We start from the raw sequence: 23,431 nt of genomic DNA, 5'->3' as shown, positions 1-23,431 counted from the left end.
CTATATCAGGCAAGAATGGGACCAAATTTCAACACCAAAACTCCAGAAACTCATAATCTTGATGCCCAGACGTCTTCAAACTGTTTTGAAAAGAGGAGGAGATGCTACACCATGGTAAACATGCCCCCGTCCCAACTATTTTGAGACCTGTAGCAGGCATCAAATTTGAAATGAGCTAATTTTGTGCATAAAATTGTAAAATTTCTCAGTTTAAACATTTGTTATGTTATCTATGTTCTATTGTGAATAAAATATTGGCTCATGTGATTTGAAAGTCTTTTAGTTTTCATTTTATTTAAATTTAAAAAACATCCCAACATTTCCAGAATTGCGGGTTGTAAGAGATTCGTTGAATAAAACGGGAGTTTTGGCGCGAGTCACTGATAAACTCGTGCTGTTTGATTGACAGCTCCAGCGATTGTAAAGGGAGCATTCTTTGATTGCTTTCTTTATATAATTTAATCACCTTTTAAATAACAGATTCGTATGCAAATCAGTTCATTTTAACCTTAAATATTAATGTAGTACCAACTGATTCCCATGTATATTTTACAGTATTAGTTGAGAGATTTTTTTTCTTGAGAAAATTTGCCATGTACTGTACCTGATATACAGTATATCCAAAATAACTGATATTGAATCGAATTTCAAGTTAGTGAATTGAAATGCATAACTATGATGACAGACTGGCAGGAAATGGTGCAAAACAGAAAAAGTCCAAACGGGGTGATATTGTGACATGCTGTTAATCCTCATCTTTCCATTATTGTTACACTCTAAAAAATGCTGGGTTAAAAACAACCCAAGTTGGGTTGAAAATGGACAAACCCAGCACTTGGGTTAAATGTTTGCCCAACCTGCTGGGTAGTTTTATTTAACTCAACTATTGTGGCTGGCCAAAATGAACCCAAAATAGGTTGGAAATTAAAAATCAGACACATAATTACTATAGAAGCAACAATAATAATCAAAAGGTGATCATTTATTAATAAACAATTTAATAAATGTTTATTGTTTAATTATTATATTTAATATTAATAAATGTTAATTTCCAACATATTTTGGGTTCATTTTAAGCAAGCAATACAGCAATTTTTACACAATAGTTGGATTAAATAAAACTACCCAGCACGTTGGGCAAACATTTAACCCAACCGCTGGGTTAAAATAACCCAATCACAAGGTTTGTCCATTTTCAACCCAACTTGGGTTGTTTTTAACCCAGCATTTTGTAATAATTGTTGCAACTTGCACTGTTAAATGTGCTTAGAAACTTGCCAGCTGATAAAACCTATGATCCAGAGACCATATTCATATAACATCTAAGGCTAAATGTAGATCTTAACTGGCTGAGGTAGATGGTGATTGACACTAAACAGTAGAAAATCAGTCCAGTCTCTTCAGCTGTAAATTTCATTGGATGTTAAAGTCTTGTGTTGCTTATAATAAATTGACATGTTGATAAAACACACATAAGCAGTCTTTCAGAATGCTCTCAATTACATGTAGCCTAGATCAGATGCATACTACATGCATTAGTGAGTGTGGTGGTGCTTATGGGGTGTTGCTCTGGGACGGGTGAGTATGAGGCTGGGAGGGAAAAATCACAGTATACTCACTACAAAAAACTAGACTACACCACTGCTACAGATGTTTTGTTGAACATCCCATCTATGTTTTATTTATTTGTTATATAAATGATTTGTTAAAAAGCACATCTTCATTTACAGATAAAGGGGAGCGTGTCTGTGCGTTTATTGAACTCTGCTCTTATTATAGTCCTGGATATATCATGTTACGCACAACAGAAGGAAATGAATTATTTGTTTTGGTTTGTAATTGATTGAGGGTTAGATCAAGAGTCAGAATAATAAGATTTAATATTATGACCATATGACTTTGACTATGACCAGCTGAAAGGTGCATCGCATCACCTATTATACCACATTTTCAAATAACTGTAAATCTTTATCTATGGTCTAGTTTTAAAGAAAAATGATACAGTAGAAAGCTTTTTTAGAAGTATGCAGTGCACAAGTTATGTGCTTTAACACTGTCATTAGAAATGTTTTCTTATATATTCAGCCTTAACATTTTAAATGTGTATTTTTACAGCAATAACATATATGATTGTCTTGATAGACTATATAAATGAAGTCATGATAGTGCCAACTTTATAACAAATGTACTTTTTATGTTTGTTTTTTCAATCTCTCTGGCAATATTTTAAGCTTGTTGAAAAGTATTATGGAAATTTGAGACCAAAAAGTTGTTTGTGGGAACAACATCAATATGTCCCATGTAAGGTATTTATTTATTTTTAGGTTTTGTGTGCTCTGTGATGTTGGACACTGAATAAGATGATCTGTAGTGCTGCTATTTTTTTTATTATTATTTATTTTACAAGTATTGTTCTGTAGAGTTTTTCTAAAATAAAGAGACACTTTGTGGATCTTTGCATTTCTTATGTTATGAAATATTTAAGATTTGTACAAATTATACATTATAATGTTGTTTTACATTGCATGACTGCATATACATGTACTACACTCTAAAAATTGGGTTGAAAATGGACAAACCCAGCAGTTGGGTTAAATGTTTGTCCAACATGCTGGGTAGTTTTATTTAACTCAACCATTGTTTAAAAATGACTATATGTCTGACTTAAAATGAACCCAAAATAGGTTGGAAATAAAAAATCAGACACATAATTACTAGAGGCAACAATAATAATAAAAGATGTAATTTTATTTAATAAGCAATTTAATAAATGTTTACTTATTATTCATTAAACTTATAAATGTTTATTAAACATATTAATAAATGTTCATTTCCAACATATTTTGGGTTCATTTTAAAAAAGCAATACAGTAATTTTTTCATAGTTAAATAACAAGAGTTAAATAAAACTACCCAGCAGATTGGGTCAATTATTTAACTCCATCACTGGGTTTGTCCATTTTTCAACCCAAATTGGGTTGTTTTTAACCCAGCATTTTATTTTTTTTAGTGTAATAAACACATTTAACACATTTAATTATTAGTGTAATAACACATTTAACATTTGGCCTTTTTAAAAATGTATTTATTTTAAATCATCCATGTCATTAGACAATGTATGAAAATAATGTTCACTTACAAAATGTCTTAGTAACTACAAAGTTACAAGCATGTATTATTACACTACCTCAGAATGCCCAGTAGAGGGCAGTGGAGAAATTCCAGATAAAAGAGCCACACAAAATGTTCCCAGAATACTGAGGACGAATCTACAAAAATTAATTGTGGAACAAAATACACAAACAAATAACTTATTGCTGTTAATTAATAGCTAAAAAAACTGCATGCACACATGCAAATACATTCAAGTAGTAAAAAGTCAGAATCAAAAACATTAACAGCACTTCATCTATCTACAGTCATCTACCTCATGACGAGAGCAAATCTAGATAAATAAAGTTTGCAGACAAACTTTAAGTTGGCTTGAAAAAGCCTAGCCAGAAAGTAGTTTTAAAAGCTTGAAGTTTGAAGGTTTTCAGTTTGAAATAGTTTTAGTTTAGTTGTTTTGATAGATAGATAGATCAGTTGGAGTTTTAAAAGTCTTGGCTCATTTGAACATTCCATCACTGCAAGTCTATGGGAATTTTCAGAGTTTTGATCAGCTTTTTTAGGAAAACCGTAAGTATGATCATTCTGAAAAGATGTAGCATACATCACAAGTCAGTAGTAGATCAGTTTTTTTCAAGCCAACTTAAATATCAGCTTCAACAAAACGGTATATAAAATGAGGTGGTCATTGTACTGTTTAGTAAGAAGACAGCAAAGAAGTTTACTGACATTTGAAACTATTCACACTTTTCCCTGTAGGAAGCGCACGGGCTCAAAGACATTTCCCTCTGTTCTTAATAACCGTAACCACGATGATAGCCCTCATGGTGACTGTAGTCATCGTCTGGGCACCGCATGCCGAGAGACTGCTGGATGGCCATCTCCTGCCTGCGAAGCTGCATGGAGTCGACCAGCTCGTAAATGATTGACATGGACCACATAGGGGAGGGGTACCAGGATTTCACATTGCCGTCTTTCCCAACAAGCAGCATGGAGAAATACTCTTGGCTGATCTGGAAGTAGTTTCTGATGTCCTGCACCAGCGGGGCAGAGAGGTCCTCACGGTCCACTGAGGCACTTCCTGCAACGCAAACCACAGGTTCCTCAGGTTTTTGAAGAATAAAACAACATTACATCTGAGTTTCAGCAAATAAAAATGAGTGAGTTTTGTTCACGGAGAAACAAGTCGCTAATCTCACCATTTATGGGATAGAGCTCCAGGATTCCACTCATGTCATCCAGGGTTTTTCCGATAATTTTCAGTACAGATATATGACGCAGCCCTGTGAATTTATAAAAATTTTATAGGGGCGGTTGATTATTTCACTTTTTTAACTTAGTGTGTAATGCTGCTGTTTGAGGACAAACAACATCTGTAAAATTACGACACTCAAAGTTCAATGCAAAGGGAGATATTTTGTTTACAGAAATCGCTTAAGGACTACAATGAGCTTCTTCCTGGGTTAGCTACATCACTGACCCTGAAATTTACATAACCCCGCCCCCGAGAACACGCAACAAAGAGGAAGAGTTGTTGTAGTAGAGTGTTGTTGACATGACGTCATTTTACGCCGGACTGCTTCACAAACGAGGGATTAATTCAACACTGGATTTGCACAAAAGATTAACATGACGGCACATGCTAGTGGATGAGTTGAATCAACTCCACAGCAACTACATAAATTTATCCACTAACCATTCAGAAACAACCAGTTTCATTCTAAAAGTTGTAACTTCTTCCTGAGTCTCTCCATCAGTGTCGACTCCGGTTTGAACAATGTAAGGCTGAACACCGTTACTGACAATCCTCATTTTGGCTGCGTGAGATTCTCCAGCTTTGTTGTTGTTGAGCGACCGAAGCGTGAGCTGTTAAAGCCCCGCCCTCTTCTGGAAAGCAGGTGGGAGCAGCAGCTCATTTGCATTTAAAGGGACACACGCAAAAACACGCCGTTTTTGTGTGTGTCCCTTTAAATGACAAGCTATAATAAATGATCTGTGGGGTACTTTGAGCTAAAACTTCAGATACATTCTGGGGACACCAGAGACTTATATTACATCTTGTGAAAAGGGCATTATAGGTCCCCTTTAATTTAGAGCTGCTCGGAAAGACTAAACATATAAACAACAAAAGCTGACTTATACTATACACTGGATTCAACTGAGAATTTTCACAGAGATGTTCTCTGAAACATGCATGCGATTTGCATTAAAGACGTCCATTGTTGTTTTTCGTTCTAAAACGGGCCTTCATTTATGAGGGCATCAATCAAGCTGTCATGCCCCAGAGAGGAAGTGGTCTCTGTTGGATCGCTACGCACGACTCAAACATCCACACATCCCCCTGGATTGTCAAGAATGCAGAGAAAGATTCTTAGCAATGTTCCTACCTCCAAAATAGCCAACAAAAAAGCAGTAAATGGACTGTGTCATCCTATTTTTATTAGTGCTGCCATTCCTCAGAGCCATTTGCAATTGAGTGTTCTTGTGCAGATAAGAGCTGGTTCCAATTAAAAGACAAGAACCAATAGCATATGTGCATTTCTATAAGCTCTCTGGAGAATCCTCTGGCATCTGACTTGATCATTTCCTAGTGCAAATAGTTTTTTATGTTAGTTGTCAGTTGTTAAATTGGAATTATGGGGTTGTTTGAAGGTCAGACATCCAGATAGTGTAGAATGCGCTTATGTCATGCATTTTTGATTGGAACGTCTAAACAAATTCCAGCTACTGACGTTATCGCATAGGGTGTTTACCGGACCGGAACCCAAATTTGTTTACTAAATGTTTATCATGGAATTTTAGAAAACAAAAGTGTCTAGTTACATAAACAAGTAGAAGTGACATTGATACAGCAACGCTCTTAGAGCTTTCTGCATACAGTTCACACAAAGGTACTCTGGTCCTCTTAAGTCAAAAATGACCAAAAAATGTTAATTTTTTTTTGCTTCATCGGACACTTGGTGACTTTTGTTGCATTAGCTATGTGAACACAAATAAAAAAATCATGGACATGATTCGGATATGATAAGGGTCGAAAAAACACTTGGCTCCTTCGTTTGGTCAAAAATGACCGACATAGGAAATGAATGGGAAATACGAGAAAATACAAAAACTCAGAGAATCTTTTGGTGGTACAATAAAGCAATAGGCCCCAAGAAGCCGTGGTTTACAGTGAATTTATAACAGCTAAGGGGCGTTGTTAAGCACGACGTGGAGCGGATTAATGAGGTCACAGGTGAATGTTTGTAGAGTAATTTACAACGGCTTCAAACGCAGCTCAACCAATCAGAATCAAGGGCCGGAACTCTCCATTTTATAAACAACACACTATAGAGGGCATTTTTTGGGGGTTATTTTTCCAGCGTTTTCCAGGGTCAGACGTAACAACCCAGTGTTTGGGTAGTTTTTGTGTTACCCAGATCCTGGGTCAGACGTAACAACCCAGTGTTTGGGTAGTTTTTGTGTTATTGTGTTACCCTGATCCTGGGTCAGACGTAACAACCCAGTGTTTGGGTAGTTTTTGTGTTATTGTGTTACCCTGATCCTGGGTCAGACGTAACAACCCAGCGTTTGGGTAGTTTTTGTGTTACCCAGATCCTGGGTCAGACGTAACAACCCAGTGTTTGGGTAGTTTTTGTGTTACACAGATCCTGGGTCAGATGTAACAACGTAGCGTTTGGGTAGTTTTTGTGTTACCCAGATCCTGGGTCAGACGTAACAACCCAGTGTTTGGGTAGTTTTTGTGTTACCCAGCTCCTGGGTCAGACGTAACAACCCAGTGTTTGAGTAGTTTTTGTGTTACACAGCTCCTGGGTCAGACGTAACAACCCAGCGTTTGAGTAGTTTTTGTGTTACACAGATCCTGGGTCAGACGTAACAACCCAGCGTTTGAGTAGTTTTTGTGTTACCCAGATCCTGGGTCAGACGTAACAACCCAGTGTTTGGGTAGTTTTTGTGTTACACAGATCCTGGGTCAGACGTAACAACCCAGTGTTTGGGTAGTTTTTGTGTTACCCAGATCCTGGGTCAGACGTAACAACCCAGTGTTTGAGTAGTTTTTGTGTTACACAGATCCTGGGTCAGACGTCACAACCCAGCGTTTGGGTAGTTTTTGTGTTACCCAGATCCTGGGTCAGACGTCACAACCCAGTGTTTGGGTAGTTTTTGTGTTACCCAGATCCTGGGTCAGACGTCACAACCCAGTGTTTGGGTAGTTTTTGTGTTACCCAGCTCCTGGGTCAGACGTAACAACCCAGCGTTTGGGTAGTTTTTGTGTTACCCAGATCCTGGGTCAGACGTCACAACCCAGTGTTTGGGTAGTTTTTGTGTTACCCAGATCCTGGGTCAGACGTCACAACCCAGCGTTTGGGTAGTTTTTGTTTTACCCAGATCCTGGGTCAGACGTAATAACCCAGCGTTTGGGTAGTTTTTGTTTTACCCAGATCCTGGGTCAGATGTAACAACGTAGTGTTTGGGTAGTTTTTGTGTTACCCAGCTCCTGGGTCAGACGTAACAACCCAGCGTTTGGGTATTTTTTTGTTACACAGATCCTGGGTCAGACGTAACAACCCAGTGTTTGGGTAGTTTTTTTGTTACCCTGATCCTGGGTCAGGCGTTACAACCCAGCGTTTGGGTAGTTTTTGTGTTACCCAGATCCTGGGTCAGATGTAATAACCCAGGTGTTGAGTTATTTATCGTAGGGTTTTAGCGCCCTCTTCAGGAGAGCGCAGTGTAGCTCCGTCAAATTGGTGCATGTTTTCTTTAAAATACAGATTTGTGTATGTTTTATTTTATCAAAAAATTCATTATTGTTCTGTATATCGTTTAATTTTATGCAAAGCAACATACAGGGTGCGATGTGAGTCATCTAAATGAGTGTCACGTCGGTCTTTTCGTGTGATGGAAACGCCTGATGCCTTGCATTAAATTTTATGATTTTATTCAAAAAGATACAGAATATAAATACTTAGGATGTTAAAATATGTTCTCAGAATTGTACACTGATTATTTATGGACAGGTTATGGAGTCAGTCACAGCATTTTTCGGCTACGAGTGAAACACAGGCGGCGGTCTGAAGTTATCAGTTCCCCCGCCGAACTCAAGCCATCTCCAGCACGACATCCAGCGCCGTTACGGTGGAAACAGGACAACAGAGACTGGACCATTACACTTAAATTTCCTCTAAATGTTTAGTTTTTACTTCTAATATTTGTTAAACAAGATTATATGTAGGCAATATGTATTAAAAATGATGCTATACTATAAAATATGATCGAAAATAAAGGAATTATCATGCAAACAAGTGGCTGTGTGAAGTATTTAAAAAAGATTAGAGGATTTAAGTTAATTCATAAACATTAATTCATGTATGAAGTAAAAGAAAAACAGCATGTATCATAGTAAAAATGAATCAACCCATTATGCTGGGTTAAATGACCCAATTTGCTGGGTAAAATTAACCCAACATGTGTTCTGTCCTATATTTACTCAGCCCTTGGGTTGTTTTTTACCTTGGCTTTTGGTGAATTGACACCACTGGTATGTTCACATTTAAAGGCGCATGTTTATTTCACAGTGGAAAAAGCCCCTAAAAATGTCACTAATGTTTATCCAAATGACCTCACCCAGATTGCAAGCCTGGCTACTGATGACGTAGAGCTGTTGCTGATAGGCCCATTCTTCATCACTGGGGCTGGATATTACGAACAGTCTCCGCCTCCAACGGAATCTTAAGAGACAATGACATGAGAAAGCATGCAGATGAGCATATATTCCTTATGTTAACGCATTAAATAAACTACAAAGTTGTTCCGAACCTAGATAGGAAGTCCTCTAGAGATCTTGATTTATCTTCTTTCTTGCACATAACCCCAAGTTTCCTCTGCTGTTCTATCTCTTTAATGCGAGTTGACAATGTGTCAATGTAGTCGAACACTGCTTTCATGACAATCGGGACTTCATATTTTTGCTGTGGAAACAAGGAATGCATAATTTTGTGTTATAAAATTAGGTCAGAAATTATTACATTTACATCTCATATAAAAGTTTTTTACACACCATGACTTTCATGTCGAAGTCAGTCAGCACCATGTTGAAATCATTATAAATCATCCCAAAATGCTTCCGAAATGCTGTGATGAGGTGCTGGTTGATGAGATCAGAGTCCGGCAGGCCTCGCAAGGGCTTATCCTGTTCTGTATATATTTAAAAAAAATCCAGATTGAGGACATTTTGATTGGACATTTTACAAGCAAACAAAGACTGTAAGCAGCTCTGACCGGTCTGGTAGTGTTCAATCTTCATGGTACTGTTTGTGAGGGGCCCAAAGATGCTGATGATGGAAATTTTACGCAGGGCCATATCACACACTTGCTCCAGGTACTCATCCCGCTGTTCACTGTACATGTGATTCTGCTCATCTGGGGCAGTTATTACCTGCAGACAAAGACTTGAGAAGATTAATAAAACACCCAGCTTTTTTAGACATCGTTTCAGTGCATTTATGAACCAAAAATGATGAACATTTTAATAATCTAAGGTTCAATATATAGAACCTTTTGTGCATAGAAAAGCTCAGTAGATGTTAAAGGTTCTACATGGAATTATAGATGCCATAAGGAACCTTTATTTTTTAGTATCAGGGCTCAACAGTAAGGATTTTTCCTAAGGTTTCTTGAATAAATGGAAAATTATTCATTTAAATGTATACATTTATTTTTTTCTCATTTTGAATGTATAATTTTTACATTCATTATTTAATATTCATTTTAAAAAAATTAAAATTTATTCATTTTTAAAAATGTAAAGATTTTCACACATTCTTTTCTATAAATAGACAAAAACAAATTGACTGAAAATGATAAATGGAAAATTAAGAATTTAATTGTATACATTTATTTATTTCTCATTTTAAATGTATAATTTTTACATTTATTATTTAATATTCATTTAAAAAAATAAACATTCATTTATTTAAAAAATGTAAAAAGAAAATGTAAAAATTTTCACATTTTTTTCTACAAAAAGACAAAAACAAATTAATGGACAAATTATTAATTTAAATGTATACAATTATGTATTTATTATTTTAAGTGTATAATTTTTACATTTATTATTAAATATTCATTTAAAAAATGTAAACATTTTTTACACTATTTTTTTTCTACAAAAAGACAAAAATAAATGAATGGAAAATAATAAATGGAAAATTATTAATTTAGATGTATACATTTATTTATTTCACATTTTAAATGTATAATTTTTACATTTATTATTTAATATTCATTTAAGAAATTAAAATTCATTAATTTAATTTTTTTTTTTAATTTTCACACATTATATTTTTGTCTACAAAAAGACAAAAACAAATGGAAAATTATTAATTTAAATGTATACATTTGTTCATTTCTCATTTTAAATGTATAATTTTAATTTTAAAATGTATAATTTTTACATTTATTATTTAATATTCATTAAAGAAAATTAAAATTCATTCATTTAAAAAAAAAAGTAAAAATTTTCACACATATTTTTTTTACAAAAAGACAAAAACTAATTAATGGAAAATTATAAATGGAAAATTATGAATTTAATTGTTTAAATTTATTTATTTATTATTTTAAATGTATAATTTTTACATTTATTATTTAATATTCATTTAAAAAAATGTAAAAATTCACACAATGTTTTTCTACAAAAAGACTAAAACAATTATACATTATATATTTATACATCTATCTGACAAGTTTAAAAAGTCGATAAGCAGAATTCCATGTATGTCAGAAAAAGTTTGGTGACGTGTAATGATAAAAAAAGTAAGATATATAACGCAAGTGACAGTTTCGACAACTGGCCCGAAACTCTCTCACATCATTATTGTTGAGCCCTGAGCTACATCTAACGGTTTAATGTGTCTCGCAGGTACAATACGTACAATGAGCCGTCGTCTTCTCTGAAAGTAACTCAAAAAAGTTTCCAATGTTTTCTTGGGATTCGCTGCCTGGTCCACAGCAGCTCTTTCCTCAAAGACACTTGGCGTTTGCACAGCGTTTTTTATTTGAACACTGGCATTTGTTTTTCCTGCAGGTATCTTCTTTAAAGCCTTTTCAGGTCCATCCGTCTTCTTCCTCCTTCCACCGTCAGCTGTAGTCTTCCCCTTTTGGGTGGTAATAAGTTCTGTCTCTGGTTTATTAGCAGCGGGCCTCTGTGTGTCTCGTTCTCTGGGCAGTTTGCCCTTCTGTGTGGATGCTTGTGTTGGTGAGGTTGCAGTAGAAATCTTCAAGTGTTTTCCTTTATGTTTTCTGTAGAAGTTAGAGGTCACAGAGAGACGAGTAGCTGCGTCCCACGGTACGGTCGTGTGCGGATGCGTTTGCGCCACTGTGGAGGGTACATTTGTGGTAATAGTAGAGGTGGTAGTAGGTAGTATAGTAGTTGAAGTTGGAGGTGTTGTGGTTGTAGTTTTCAAGGTAGTTGTTGTTGTAAGTCTTTTGGTTGTGGTCATACTGATGGTAGTTGATATCTGTGTGGGCTGAGGAACGGGTCTCACTCTGTGTCGCCCTGTCGTGTTCAAACTAACTGCATCTGATCCAACAGACTGCACTACCCGGCCCTCGACTCCAGCGCTCTTGCACTTTTGCACGAAGCCCTTTTGCCTGGCCTTCTCCAGTCTACGCATTGGAGTCTGGTCTATCGCTTCATATATTGCCTCCAGCTGAACAGGGTATGGGTATCGTTCCTCTACCTGAAGGGTCTTTTTTAGCAGCACCATCCCGAACTTACCATCCTCCAGCTTCAGGAAGCCCATCAGCCTGGGCACCAGGGCCGGATCCAACGGCTCCTCCACCAGAGATCCCTGATTTCCAACACGCCTCACCTTGCCTCCCATCTTCCCCTTTTCATGGAACATTATAATCTGCTGCATGTGTCGGTCCGCCATCTCGCAGTACACGTCTGGCTTCAGCAAGCTCATCATCAACCTGTAATAGACATCAGAGTCACTGGGAGCTGAAATGACCAGAACGCGTTTTTTACCTGCAAAACCAGCCAGGATGTTTATGGAGCTAGTCGCGCCCAACGGAGAAGATTGAAAAATAGCTTCTGGTCTTTGCCCTTTCCTGGCTGGAGGTCGTGAGGACTCCATGTTCTGAGGTTTCCTGAGTATATGTGTGTTTCCTTCAGAGGATAACTGTGTAAATCTTCTACTTGTGTACTTTTTGGCAAAAGAGTTTGATTGTAATTGTGCATTTCCTCCATCTGATCCTGTGTATTTCAAATCTGATGCTTGAATCCATGCCAGAGTCAACAAAATGACATGTACCTGATGATTTTTCATTGTAATAATACTGCTAATATGATTACAACGCTAATACAAAGCAAAATTATGACATTGAATAGGCGAATATGTTTGATCGAGACTAGCAGTTAAATTAACTAGCCTTATAGTAAACAAAGACCGAATAATACCCTACATGTGTAAAATTTATATAACGAAAAACACTAAAAAGTACTTCCAACTCGTCTTCGAGGGAAAAATATAATGTCATAATCCAAAGCGAACGAGTTTGTCACGTGATTGAGATAAATCCGTTTGCATTCCCTCATTATAATATTCAGTTAGGTCAAGTAGTATCCAAGAAAGACCGGCAAAACTCCGCAAAACACTGTCACATTTCTGTATCCTTTAAAAAACGGCGTGAAAAAGACCCTCAGCGAGCGTTCATCGTCTCCAGTACTTCTCAACGCTCTCCAGCCTCCGCGCGCTGACTGAGATCTGGAAGAAAGTTCTGAACAAGCGGGGCTCACAGACAGACTGACCACGCCCACTCTCTTTTGATATGCTAATAACGCGCCTCGCTAATGTGTTCAATATTAACTTTGCATAACATCGTATTGCATAACATTGCATAAAATAGTGATTTATATGTCATTTTTAAAGATTAAATATCAAATTTTATTGATCACATACTGCTATGTATTTTTGCCGTGTAATCAGCTGCTTCTTTTTTTTTAACGTAATAAGAAAAACGTTATTTTATTTTATTTTATTTTACCGTCTTTAGGACCTAGAAAATATTTAAATTAGGGTTGTGAGGGGATTTAACCGTCATTTTTAAAGCTTAAATACCAAATTTTATTGATCACATACATAATACTATGTATTTTTGCCTTGTAGGCTGATCTGCAAAAACAATAAATAAATGAATACGCAAATAAATAAATACATAAATAAATCCACAAAATTATACATATATAAATACATGTGCAAATAAATACATAAATAAATATATATATATCCACATATTCCTGCATAAATAAATATATAAATAATTAAATATGCAAGGAGGTAAATAATTAACTAAATAAAACGAATGTTTGGGGAAATAAAAAAAAATGTCAAAAGAAATGCTAAGCTAAAAGTTGACTTTTTTACTTTAAATCGTTTATTCATTTTTAATGTAGCTCCGTATTTATTTTTCCTTGGCGCAACATGCTAATGAGAGGGTGTCAATCAAACATCAGAAGGCGGTCTCTATGCCACCATTGGCTGATCGTTGTAAAAGCACCATTGGCTGACACTGTTGAAAATAGTAGTATACTATCTGCTGATTATATTCTCTTTAGAGTAGATTCATCTCTACACGCTTTAGGTCAGTTAGCAGCTACATTTGATGTGGCTGTAGATCCGTTTGTCCGCTAAAAGAGCGCAATAAAGTTAGTTTTTGATTTGATATTCGCTGCATATTCGCCTAGGCTGCTAAAGGGACCGTCTGCAAATTCCACTCACAGTTCAAAAATGTAAACGTTCAATCGTTCATTTAAATGAACGAACGATATTTAAAAGATTATAGTAAATGCCTAGTGGGCAGACTGACTTACTGAATATGAGCTTCTCCCAATATCTCGTTTTTACAGTAGGCTACACGATTATTTAAAAATAAATAAATAAAAATATGTTCCAGTGGTTGCAATACGTTCCTAGTGGCCAGACTGTCTTAATACAGGTGAGATTTTGCATTATTCACCTGTAGTAAGTCAGGAATGTACTGCAAGCTTTGGAACACGAAAAAAACCCTGGTGACTTACAGTAATTGTTTTCTGAAAAGAATTGTGTACTGAACGATTGGACGTTTATATTTTTGAACTGTGAGTGGAATTTGCAGACGGTCCCTTTAGCAGCCTAGGCGAATATGCAGCGAATATCAAATCAAAAACTAACTTTACTGCGGACAAACAGATCTACAGCCACATCAAATGTAGCTACTAACTGACCTAAAGCGTGTAAAGATGAATCTACTCTTAAGAGAATATAATCAGCAGATAGTATACTACTATTTTCAACAGTGTCAGCCAGTATATGCTTTTACAGTGGCATAGAGACCGCCTTCTGATGTTTGATTGACACCCTCTCATTAACATGTTGCGCCAAGGAAAAATAAATACGAAGCTACGTTAAAAAATGAACAAACGGTTTAAAGTAAAAAAGTCAACTTCCAGCTTAGCATTTCCTTTAACATTTTTTTTTTTTAATTTCCCCCAACATTTGTTTTATTTAGTTAATTATTTATCTCCTTGCATATTTAATTATTTATATATTTATTTATGCAGTGATATGTGGATTTATATATTTATTTGCACATTTATTTATATATATATATATATATATATATATATATATATATATATATATATATATTTATGTATAATTTTGTGGATTTATTTATGTATTTATTTAGCCTATTTATTTATTCATTGTTTTTGCAGGTTTCCAACATAATGTACAGGTCTATGTTTTTTATAGTGTGCAGTGAACTCAATTGCCTTGAAACTCATGCTGGCGCCATTTATTTCATATTTGCTCCCGACTGTCCCTGCCTGCCAGCATGGTGGTGTAAACAGAAGGAGTCACGTGACGTCCGGAGCTCTTACAGACACTCTTATAAACACTCAACTATTATTTTATTCATCGAAACTATAATAAAGCGTGCCTGGCGTCTCCAAGGGGAAATCATTGTTCAATATTCATTTGAGATATAGCAAAAAATAGATAGTGAAAGCACAGAAATCAGTTGCGCAACTCTGGGGTTTTTTTAGAGTCACATGCCCCAAGCTGGAATGGGTGGTGGATTTCAATGCTGATGCAATTCCTTCTTTGTTTGTTGAGCTCACACTCATTCTCCGCTTCAGAACAGCAGTCCGTTAGTTGATGATCGTTGCATCCAGCTTCTGAAGGTAAGACTTCATTAGTACTCTACTTAAAATATACTTTAGAGTAAAATGTTACGCTATGATCTGTGCTATATGAACTAAGATGAGTTAAGAATAATCTCATGTGTTGCAAGATAGGCTATAACTGTTTAGGGAACTGTTTTTCTTCTTAGGTCTAACTATCAGCAAGGGAATTTAACCCCAGAGAAGTTCTTCTGCCTTCATTTGTCATACAAAATGAATAACAATAGCAAACTTGAAACTGAAGAACTGCGTACCTGTCTTCATATACATCTCTACCACCCTGATCAAGCCAATTGCCCCCTGTACCATAACCTGCCCCTAAATCAACCATACAAAATGGACGCTGAAGATCCACTAAGGCTTGGCCGTGATGGACAGACCTGCATCTTTGTCCTAAATGACACCTCTGTCTCCAGAAAACAGCTCTCCATACAGGCGTACAGGAAAGCTGGCAGCACTTTCTTGAGCTTCATGATCCAAAACATGAGCCAGAAGATCAAACTCATGGTCGGTGGGTCTGAACTGAGATACCTCGAAAGAGCAGAGCTTGATGACAAGGTGTTCCTCCGCTTTGGAAGATACGAACTGCTGATTTGGCAGGAGCCAGGAGATTCAGTGAATACATTTGAAGTCCTGTTTGAAACATGCAATACACCCCCTTCACAGGAATTGGGAATAGATGTGCCGTGCAAACTACCTGTTATGGACACTGGGGTGCCGTGGAGAAACCTTGAGAATGGAGCACCTGCAAGCCAAGAACCACTGGAGTCAGATGAGACAGTTGTTTTAGTATAGACATTTATTATTATCATCATTGATACTGTGTTATTAAAATACATCTCAAATGTAACAGACTGAGATCTGCGACTGTAGCTTATGATGCAAGTGACATTACAAACATTGTTATGATTTCTTCCTCCACTTTGTTGTTGCCTGATTTCCTCACCTTTTACATATATTTTACTGAATTTTATTGGATATTTGTAACTCACATGTTTGCTCAAGGCACTTGTGTTTTCTCTCCATTACTGTGAAGTGTTCATCAGTGTGTTTATCTTTATATTATATAATATTTTATATATTGTATTGACTTTTACTTGATAAAATGTGAATTACAAACTTTTGAAAAATGTGAAATTACAATGATTTAAGGGTTATTCATAAACTACTTACAACATGTTACATATTATATAATGAAATAAACTGTTTTACAAATCATCTTTATAATCTCACACTTAATATTTTTCTCTCACGGTAAATGAGTTTTTAATCTATGAATATACATAGCTGCAACAAATTTGAGCGTCGTTGGCATCAAAAAGTCTGAAAACCCATTTTAATGTTTGAGGTGCTTTTTTTGTAAACAAAACTATTTAGAGCCAAGAAGTACAGGATAGTCCTTAGCGTTTGAGTCATTCAAAATACATACAGTATAGGTACTCCGCTTCACATCGTGCCTAACAACGCCCTTCAGCCGTGACTTATTCACGATACAGCACTAGCCTCGAGTACCTTATTGCTTTTATAAAACGGTTACCACACAATACAAATATTAAAGCCAAAAATATGTATCAATGCAACTTTCATGAAGTAAACTTTCACTAAAAGCCTTCCTTCCGCCGGAAAAAATAGTCCCTGACTGAAGTTACATTATTACGCCATTAGATGGCAGCAAAGACTGTCTTTATGAGTGTGTCAGTCAGTAGCGAAGACTTTTACATTGAAAAGACTGAATTGTTGTGAACACGGAACAAGACACAACTGACAAATGCTTTGACTAGCGCTGTCAGTCACGGGAAAACCCCTTAACTGTTAAAAGGACAAGATAATACATCTAAATCTGAATGCAGGTTATAAACTCGATCTCTTTCTCACAATACTCTTCTATATAATACAGTAAGCTTCAATGAACAATATCAATTGAGAACAGTTTATGTTGCTAAGAGTGGTTGCTAAGGGTGTTGTGTAGTGATACACAGAACCGTTGGGTGAAGCGGTCATAGCTGTGTTTTATCATGAATAAAACACAGCTATTGACCAATTTATAATTAAAATTAGATTGTTAAATTATTAATATCAACTTCAAAGCTAGTTGGGTCATTCCGTGTCAATCAACCAGAGGTCTCCGGCTCAAATTATTGATTTTGTTAATATTTTTTCTGTAGAAAGACAAACATAAATAGTGATGAAAGCCAAAATATTACATGTCACAGATGTATATTTACCGAGTAATCCACTATTTTGTAGCGGGGGGTCAAAATGACAATTTTCACCTGAGATTTGGAGCCAAATTGAGGGTGTAAAAATGACTTTATAAAGATGGCAGCATCATTATTTTATTTTTATACAGAGATTGGTAGGTCTATTAGTAAAATCTGTTGACTTTAACAATCTTTGTTTCATTATATGCCAACAGTGACCATTCAAAAATGGTAAAAAGCATTTCTTGTGTTTTTTGCATCAAGTTTGCATGCCTCAAGAACTATTAAAGATATCTTAATATTCTGGTTCTTAATTTCCTTTTGGTATGTACATACACATACACATATACATATATATTTTATTTTATTTTACCATCTGTAGGACCTAGAAAATATTTCTAGATCAATATTATTTTATAAGGCGAGAGAGAGAGAGAGCCATCTATTGGTAGTGACCAGAGAGGATTCCCCCCCCCCCCCCCCCCCCTCATGCTCTTTAACATTTCAATATTGTTTTGTTTTTATTTTTCCTCTTTAGATCACCTATCTATTTAAACGTGCTTGCGGTGAAAAGACCCATCTTCACACACGATCCTCCTCAGTCACTCTCCGCCTGATCAGTTAATCCTCTTACACTAATGCAGTCGTTGCTGAGCGAGCACAGGATGGCGACCTCCTCCAGAATATACAGAGATTTGATCAGCAATTACACACGATGACGATTGCTATTATGACCAGGCTCAGGCTGAAACAATACATAGAAATAAAAATAGTATAAAGTGGCTGGGTTGAGTGGATCTTAACGGGCCTACAGTATGTCCGGAGACATTGTGGGAGTGTGGGACGTGTCGCTGAGTGATGGAGTTTACCGAATTGAGTTTGAACACGGAACAACAACAGGAAAACGAGTCATTTACATAAATGGGAAGGTGAGAGGTAGTCAAATTTTTTGTTTTTTTTTAATTCATTGTTATATTATGTTCTACATTATGTTATATATATATATATATATATATATATATACACTATTTTGATCTTGAATGTATTCATTATTATATTAAGATAATAATATAATATCTAATACTTCACTATAAAAAATGCTGGGTTAAAAACAACCCAAGTTGGGGTGAAAATGGATAAACTCACCAACTGGGTTGTTTTAACCCAGCAGTTGGGTTAAATGTTTGCCCAACCTGCTGGGTAGTTTTATTTAACTCAACTATTGTGTAAAAATGCTGGGTTAAAAACAGCGCAAGTTGGGTTGAAAATGGACAAACCATTTTTTTAACTATAGTTTTATTTAACTATTGTTTCAAAATGCTGAAAATGCATTTTTAAACAGTTGAGTTAAATAAAAACTATCCAGCACGCTGGGCAAACATTTAACCCAACTGCTGGGTTTGTCCATTTTCAACCCAACTTGGGTTGTTTTTAATCCAGCCGTTGGGTTAAATGTTTGCCCAGCGTGCTGGATAGTTTTTATTTAACTCAACTATTGTTTAAAAATGACTATGTCTGGCTTAAAATGAACCCAAAATAGGTTGGAAATTAAAAATTAGACACATAATTACTAGACGCAACAATAATAATCAAAAGGTGAACATTTATTAATAAGCAATTTAATAAATATTTATTGTTTCATTATTATTCATTAAACTTATTAATAAATGTTCATTTCCAACATACTTTGGGTTCATTTTAAGCAAGCAATACAGTCATTTTTAAACAATAGTTGAGTTAAATAAAACTACCCAGCAGGTTGAGCAAACATTTAACCCAATCACTGGGTTTGTCCATTTCAACCCAACTTGGGTTGTTTTTAACCCAGCATTCTTTATAGTGTATATAGAGATCGATAAGCCTTATCAAGTCTTGTTTTTAAGGAGGTGTTGAGGAGGGATTGGATGTTCAAACTGGTGGGCAAAGAAACATTCTCTGTTGGGAGTACAGATACAAAAGCAACCATAAATATTGAGGCAATCACTGGGTTTTCCTACGAGTACACACTGGAAATCAACGGAAAAAGTCTCCAGACATTCTTGGACAACAGATCAAAAATTTCCAAAACATGGATACTGAAACTGGATGGTGCTGATTACAGGATAGTTCTAGGTAAGACACACATCCCTCTTGATTTATGATGTAACAATTTCTGAAAGCCCTTATTCTTCTCAGGTTAATTTATATCCAGCCACACTGTAAGAAGAGAAGGGGGTTTTCAAATTAAGACAAACATTAGCAAACTATTTTTTTCCTGTTTCACTAGAGAAAGACACTATGGACGTATGGTGCAATGGACAGAAAATGGAGACCATGGTGAGAACTTTCAATACTGCAGTTCAGACTAGTGTATGAAAGACACACTTTGGTCCATTGTATAGTAAGTCAGAGTCATGTCAGCTAATGGAGTAGTTGTTTGACCACTGTGGAAATATGAAACACCATCTTATCCGTAGCACAGCATTCCCATGACTTGTGCTTATTTAGTTATAGGCCTATGTTTATATTGATTTTCTGTGTGCAGGGGGAGTTTACCGAGAATGGAAGCGAGACACACTTCGCGGTGGGGAACCGTGAATGCTGCATAAAAGCAACAACTAGTGGAAGGAAACGGAATGGAATAGTTCATTCCCTACTGGTGGATGGAATTGGGATAGAAGAGGCCATTGAGTAAAATGGAGGCTAATAGAATTCAGATGTGCAAGACATGTAGCAACAGTGCACTTTATCAGAATTAGACACAGATGGCACTGAAGTGTTTTATGAATCCAGTACATTGGCATTTGTTCAGAGTATGGACAAGAACATTTAAAGGGATAGTTTTGAAGTCTCGCCCCCCATTCACTACCATTATAAAGCTTGGAAGAGCCAGGATATTTTATAATATAACTCTGATTGTGTTCGTCTGAAAGAAGATAGTCATATACACCTTGAGGGTGAGTAAATCATGGGATAATTTTCATTTTTGGGTGAACTATCCCTTTAAAGTTGTTAAAGGTTTTAAAGTGTCTTTAGAATCCCATCATTGTAATAAATTATATATTTTGTGAAAATGAGAAAAAACTGTTTTCTGTTATCAAGCCCAGGGTAAGATGACCTCGAGGCAAGATGAGCCCCACTTTAATTTTTTCTCTTCACCATAGATGGCACAAAATGTCATCTCAACATGAGGTTGTAATGAACGGCTGTGCTCTGTGTAATTTTGTTATTTCATCTGAATATCAAAGTTTGTAAGATTTAGTGAGGTTTAACTTTTAACTGATCGAATTTCATGTTTCTGATAATGATCTATGACATGATGTTGACAGAACAAAAAGCATGTTGTTAAGTGTTACTATTTTAAGTTTAACTCTTCTGATTGTATTAATGCTTTTTAGCAAGAGAGAAGATTATAAGGAAAAAATCAGACAACAATATTTCTTACTCTCTGATTCAGTCACAACCAACTGAACCAAAAAAAATTACATCCAAAGGAAATCAGGATAAATCAGGAGGACATTCATTGCTTTTATTTTTAAATAATTTTGTTAGTATTATTTTAAATTCATGCTCTATACTTGAAAAAACATGTAATTTATCCTGTCCTCAGCATGAAGTCACACTGTAAAATTGCCAAACAAAGTGTTTAAAAATGCAACAAATTCAAAAATATACACTTAAATTAAAAGGCAGAGATCTGTAATAAATCAAACAATACAAAATGTAAGTCTTGAATTATATTTTTCATTAAAAAATACCTAGTCTCTGTGGTCACAGCTTTAACATGTCAACTCCAGATCTTGGCATTTTTTATATGTTTATTAATGCAGCTACAACTCAGAAAGAAAACAAAATTGCTCCACTGTACAACACGTGGTTAAGGTGGAAAAATATTCAATTTTGTCAACTCCATCAGACGTCAACTCCATCGGGTTTTATGTCTGATGGTTGACAAGTGCTCTCAAAAAGTCTATATAATGTGATTTAATTAGTTTTTTGCATATGTTGTTTCATGATTCTTTACATATACAGTATATTTGGCCCCAGCTGGACCTTTGACAACACCATCAGTATTTGTCAACTCAGTCAGTATTTAACATTGTCAGTATTTGTCAACTCCGTCAGTATTTGTCAACACCGTCAGTATTTAACATTGTCAGTATTTGTCAACTCCGTTAGTATTTGTCAACACCGTCAGTATTTAACATTGTCAGTATTTGTCAACTCCGTTAGTATTTGTCAACACCGTCAGTATTTAACAGTCAGTATTTGTCAGCTCCTTCAGTGTTTGTCAACTCCTTCAGTTTTTGTCAACACCGTCAGTATTTGTTAACACCATCAGTACTTGTCAACTCCGTCAGTATTTGCCAACTCCGTCAGTATTTGTCAACACCGTCAGTATTTGACAACTCCTTCAGTTTTTGTCAACTCCATCAGTTTTTGTCAACACCGTCAGTATTTGCCAACACCGTCAGTATTTGCCAACCTCATCAGTATTTTTCAACACCGTCAGTATTTGTCAACTCCGTCAGTTTTTGTCAACATCGTCAGTATTTGTCAACACCGTCAGTATTTGTCAAAACCGTCAGTATTTGTCAACACCGTCAGTATTTGTCAACTCCTTCAGTTTTTGTCAACACCGTCAGTATTTGCCAACCTTGTCAGTATTTGTCAACACCGTCAGCATTTGTCAACTCCATCAGTATTTGTCAACACCGTCAGTTTTTGTCAACACCGTCAGTATTTGTCAACACCGTCAGCATTTGTCAACTCCATCAGTATTTGTCAACTCCGTCAGTATTTGTCAACACCGTCAGTATTTGTCAACTCCGTCAGTATTTAACACCATCAGGTGAAGGTTTTTGTTAATTTTGAAAGAAATTTCTTTTTTTTTTCAATTGTGTTAAAATATTAAAACATCAACTGAACTACATGATATTTACCTAAGAACATCGGTTATATATGTTTAATATTAAAAAGGAGGTTAGAGAATTAAGGAATTTAGGAACTGGATTGTTCATCATAACCCTAACCCAAGAAACATTTTTAGAGAATTTTTTTTTTTTTCCACTTAGCTTCTTTACTGAACACCATTATTACATAATTGAAGACTTTACACTGTTGTTGGATAAATCAGAATAAAATATCATGCTTTTTAATGTGTCTAACGAAGTTGACAAAAATTAAGTTCTACCAGAAAGACTTGGGAGGCAAGATAACGAAACAATGATATTTATTACCGATCAGCAAGCAAAATATCACAAGATAAGGTTCTTTGGCGTAGGCCCCATCCTGAGGGTTGCGTACTTTGCGTTTGCTGCCTGAAGATGAAGGCAGGGGCGTAGCCGACCCCTGGGAAATATGGACAGGGACCATCCTGGTGGTGGTGGGGAGGATGGAGGTGAAGGCTGGCGTCAGCATCTGCGAACTCAGATATGTGTAAGTACCGATCTTTTATACTCCAAGTGTTAGATAATGATTGGTTAGATCTGAACTAATAAGTGACGTAACATTTGAGTCTTCCCGGCAGAACTTGCACTAGAGCTTGATTTCTGAAGTGAATAAATATACATTTTCAGGAAAACCTGTTCCCTTACATGGTTCATTAGCTGAGACCCTTGTCTACAAATATATCAGTTTAAAATAATGTATTATTAAATAACAAAAGCTAACTTCTAAAACATGTTTTGTCCCATATCTCAAGAATCAGTGACATTAATATTTTAAAATGAACAATTACTGTAATTAATTGTGGTTATTATTCAGTAATTTAGATGTTAGATGTATTTTAGACATCTTCACCATTCACTACAACCTATAGGTTAATTGAGTGAAATCATCCCATTTGAATAGTGTTGCTATATGACATATCTTCAATTAAAACATGGGCAATTAAATATGTATATATTATTAT

The 23,431-nt window shown here is 35.8% G+C and overlaps 3 protein-coding genes and 1 long non-coding RNA gene across 5 annotated transcripts in view; 2 read left to right on the top strand and 2 right to left on the bottom strand.

The window, feature by feature from the left end:
* The window catches only part of LOC127513925 (uncharacterized), a 757,994-nt gene that overhangs the window by 285,658 nt on the left and 448,905 nt on the right, over positions 1-23,431 (bottom strand). The gene's annotated exons all lie outside the window — the stretch shown is intronic.
* Positions 3,064-12,929, bottom strand: ccdc80l1 (coiled-coil domain containing 80 like 1). Of its 2 annotated transcripts, XM_051896075.1 has the most exons (7): positions 11,043-12,922; positions 9,388-9,544; positions 9,167-9,303; positions 8,926-9,077; positions 8,734-8,837; positions 4,308-4,391; positions 3,064-4,189 (listed from the first exon to the last, which is right to left on the bottom strand). In XM_051896075.1, the coding sequence occupies exons 1-7, from the start codon at positions 12,438-12,440 to the stop codon at positions 3,903-3,905; spliced, it is 2,319 nt and encodes a 772-aa protein (XP_051752035.1). In that variant the 5' UTR covers positions 12,441-12,922; the 3' UTR covers positions 3,064-3,902. The 2 variants fall into 2 exon arrangements, with proteins under 2 accessions (XP_051752035.1, XP_051752036.1); XM_051896076.1 differs by lacking the exon at positions 4,308-4,391 and having other exon boundaries at positions 11,043-12,929.
* LOC127513922 (TRAF-interacting protein with FHA domain-containing protein A) lies at positions 15,152-16,555 on the top strand. Its single transcript, XM_051896141.1, has 2 exons — positions 15,152-15,337; positions 15,487-16,555. The coding sequence occupies exon 2, from the start codon at positions 15,551-15,553 to the stop codon at positions 16,130-16,132; it is 582 nt and encodes a 193-aa protein (XP_051752101.1). The 5' UTR covers positions 15,152-15,337; positions 15,487-15,550; the 3' UTR covers positions 16,133-16,555.
* On the top strand, positions 18,095-21,281 carry faimb (Fas apoptotic inhibitory molecule b). The gene is made up of 4 exons (XM_051896143.1): positions 18,095-18,467; positions 19,422-19,650; positions 19,805-19,854; positions 20,063-21,281. The coding sequence occupies exons 1-4, from the start codon at positions 18,354-18,356 to the stop codon at positions 20,210-20,212; spliced, it is 543 nt and encodes a 180-aa protein (XP_051752103.1). The 5' UTR covers positions 18,095-18,353; the 3' UTR covers positions 20,213-21,281.

This window comes from Ctenopharyngodon idella, chromosome 6, assembly GCF_019924925.1.
Source record: "Ctenopharyngodon idella isolate HZGC_01 chromosome 6, HZGC01, whole genome shotgun sequence".
NCBI classification, from domain to species: Eukaryota; Metazoa; Chordata; class Actinopteri; order Cypriniformes; family Xenocyprididae; genus Ctenopharyngodon; species Ctenopharyngodon idella.
This window is presented reverse-complemented; position numbering and strand designations above follow the sequence as displayed.